Source organism: Protobothrops mucrosquamatus, unplaced genomic scaffold, assembly GCF_001527695.2.
Source record: "Protobothrops mucrosquamatus isolate PMUCROS unplaced genomic scaffold, P.Mucros_1.0 scaffold1014, whole genome shotgun sequence".
In the NCBI taxonomy this organism is placed as follows: domain Eukaryota; kingdom Metazoa; phylum Chordata; class Lepidosauria; order Squamata; family Viperidae; genus Protobothrops; species Protobothrops mucrosquamatus.
In genome coordinates, this window is record NW_015387250.1 from 413,488 (window position 1) to 416,166 (window position 2,679).

Below are 2,679 nucleotides of genomic sequence, written 5' to 3' on the forward strand. Positions count from 1 at the left end.
GTCCTGAATTATCAGAGTTCCCTAAAAACCATCTAACATTTTTTTTGTTCTTCTATAACAATTACCCTTGCATTCTTTTCTAATCTTAAGTACTATATATTATTGAATAAATTCCCCTTAAAGGATAGTTATTTTCTGCTGTAGCAGAATATTTTGTTCTATAGCACCAATTACATACCATATTATAAGTTTATAGGAAGACAAGCATGATAGGGCTATGAATTTACATGAAGAAAAAAATAGTAATATTTCCACAGCTTTAAAAAGAGTGGGGGATGATGAGAATCTCAGGAAGGAGACCAATGACATTAGCAAGAGGGTATGCTAAAAGGCTAACATAAAAATTGCTTTTTTCATAGTATTGGCCAATATCTTCATTGGGCTTTTCGTCACAACACCAAGAGATGTTTTCTGGTCAATCCCTTACTCATACATTAGTGAATAAGAAAATGTAAGATTAGTGACTGCTACAAGAATAATTTTATGTGATTGTGCCTGTGCCATTTTGATACCCATTCCCCCTATTTTGATTATCTAAATTGGAGTTTCTTTTGAAGTTCTTTGCAATCTTTTACTTTCCTTCTGCTTTTCAAAACAAACATTGTCAGCCATACTGCATTTTGCTTCCCTGAGACATAATCTAGAATAAGAGCCCCAAAATTCTTGGCCTGGTTGGACATTTGGAATTTTGAGGAGTGTTGGGGACAGTAGATTTAAAGAGTTATGTTCAGATTTGGCATATTCAACTGAACATACTAAACAGAGTAAGTCACTTTGCATACAGCAGTGGAACCTCTGTATAATATACTTACTGTATAGAATTCTGCTATAAAGGTGTAATTCTGGACACAAGAATTGCTTGCTTGCTTGCTTCTTTGTTTGTTTATTTCTGAGTAGGCATGCCTCACCAAGCGGCAGTAACTGACTGATGTTGCCTGGGCTTGGAAGCTAAAGTGGATCAGACTTGGTTAGGAAGCATCAGCATTGTAGGCTAGACTGGGAAGTGACAAACATGCTGGAAGAAAGCAATATGAAACCATTTCTATATTGTTGCTAAGAAAACCTATATGGATATTTGCATTTGGTCACTAAGAATCAAACAATTTGGAGTCTTTTTCTTTGCCTTAGAAATATACAGGATGGCAATACCATGATTGGGAAATTTTTATTTAATTCTTCTTCTCATACGCAGCTTATACATGGAAAATTGGAATCCTCATAGGGACTAATCTAGTGCTTTTTTCCTTGATCTGTTAGTTTTCTGTGGGTACAATAATTGTTTCTCCCATCAGTAAAGTGTTGGAATCCAAGGAAGATACCACATCAATTCACTGTTGCTTCTCTCTTGATTTGTAGTGAGTCGGATGGTAACCCCAGCACAGAAGATGAATCCAGCAAGGGGCAAGAGGACTTGTCTCCACGTTCCCTAGCAAGCACCTCCGATGGCGGCACCAGCTTAAGCCTTCCTAGCCCAATGGAGCAAGTATATATGCAGCAACTTGGAAACTCCAAAATATCCTTAAGCTCTTCAGGAGTTTTACTGAATGGAAACCTAATGCCTCCCAATCCATCTGTTTTTCTTAATGGTACTTCTTTCATTCAGGGCCCCAATGGTCTCCTCCTCAATGGTCTCAGTATGGGAACTTCTCAGGCAGTATCATCAAGTCCACTCAAAACATCGCCCAATGCTTTGAGCAATGGAGTCTCTATGGGTGACATGTTAGTCCCTTCTGCAGAAGATGTGAAAGACTTCAAAATCCTCCAGACTTCTCTGTCCAATTCTATTGCATCATCAACACCCACAACAACATACAGCCCCAACTCTGGGCCTGCCTCTTTCCCAGGCTTGACACCAAGCATGGAAGTAAAGAGGGAAGAAAGCGAAGAAGCAATAGCATCGCAAGACAGTGGCTCAGTAGTCACTTTTACCACTCCAATTCAAATCAACCAATATGGCGTTGTCCAAATCCCTAATTCAGCAAACAGTGGCCAGTTACTTAATGGAGGCCTCAGTTTTTCCCCAGTGCAGCTTCCCCCAGTATCGGCAGCAACTTCCCGAGGTAAAAACCCTTCACTGTATTAAATTATTGCTTTTTTGTTGTGAAATTAAGAATGTTGAAGATATGTAACATGCTCCTTGTGTACAAAAGGAGCCTTTCCATGAACAGAAGACACTTTGACCTGGTGAAGACTTGTACTGATGGGAAAACACCCAAATCCAGCAAAACAGGTTTTTAGATGGATACTGATGGAGAGTCAATGAAAATTCAAACTTTTTCCCATATCAGCAGGCTTCAGCAAATTATGATGTACACTATTTTTCATTTGACTGTTTTGGCTGTAGGACTAGCTTTGTCTTTGAGTAGAGGGAGTCATATAGATTAAAGTTCAGCCCTACTTAGCCTGCTGCTCTTAAGTGTGGCAGAAGATACTGTCCAAGAGAGTAAATCTTTGGTTTAACAGATTTCATTTTTACACTGCGTGTAGTTTCCATTTGGATGCCTTATCAAAATAACAAAGCCCATTGTATTCAACGTAATTTGAGTGATTCCTCTCAATGTTTATCATTTGCATTAACTTATATAATGCACATCATTATTACCCAGGACATTAATTCATGCAAATGATATAAAGCCAGGTTTAAGGTGATTCTCTTTCTCCTACAAACCTTCATTAATA

General features: G+C 38.4%; 1 protein-coding gene across 1 annotated transcript in view; it reads left to right on the plus strand.

Annotated features, from left to right (window-relative positions):
* SIX4 (SIX homeobox 4) overlaps positions 1-2,679 on the plus strand; it is a 20,187-nt gene that overhangs the window by 10,068 nt on the left and 7,440 nt on the right. The window contains exon 2 of the mRNA XM_015819898.1: positions 1,357-2,060. Within this exon, the coding sequence (XP_015675384.1) occupies positions 1,357-2,060 (704 nt within the window). The remainder of the gene's footprint in view (positions 1-1,356; positions 2,061-2,679) is intronic.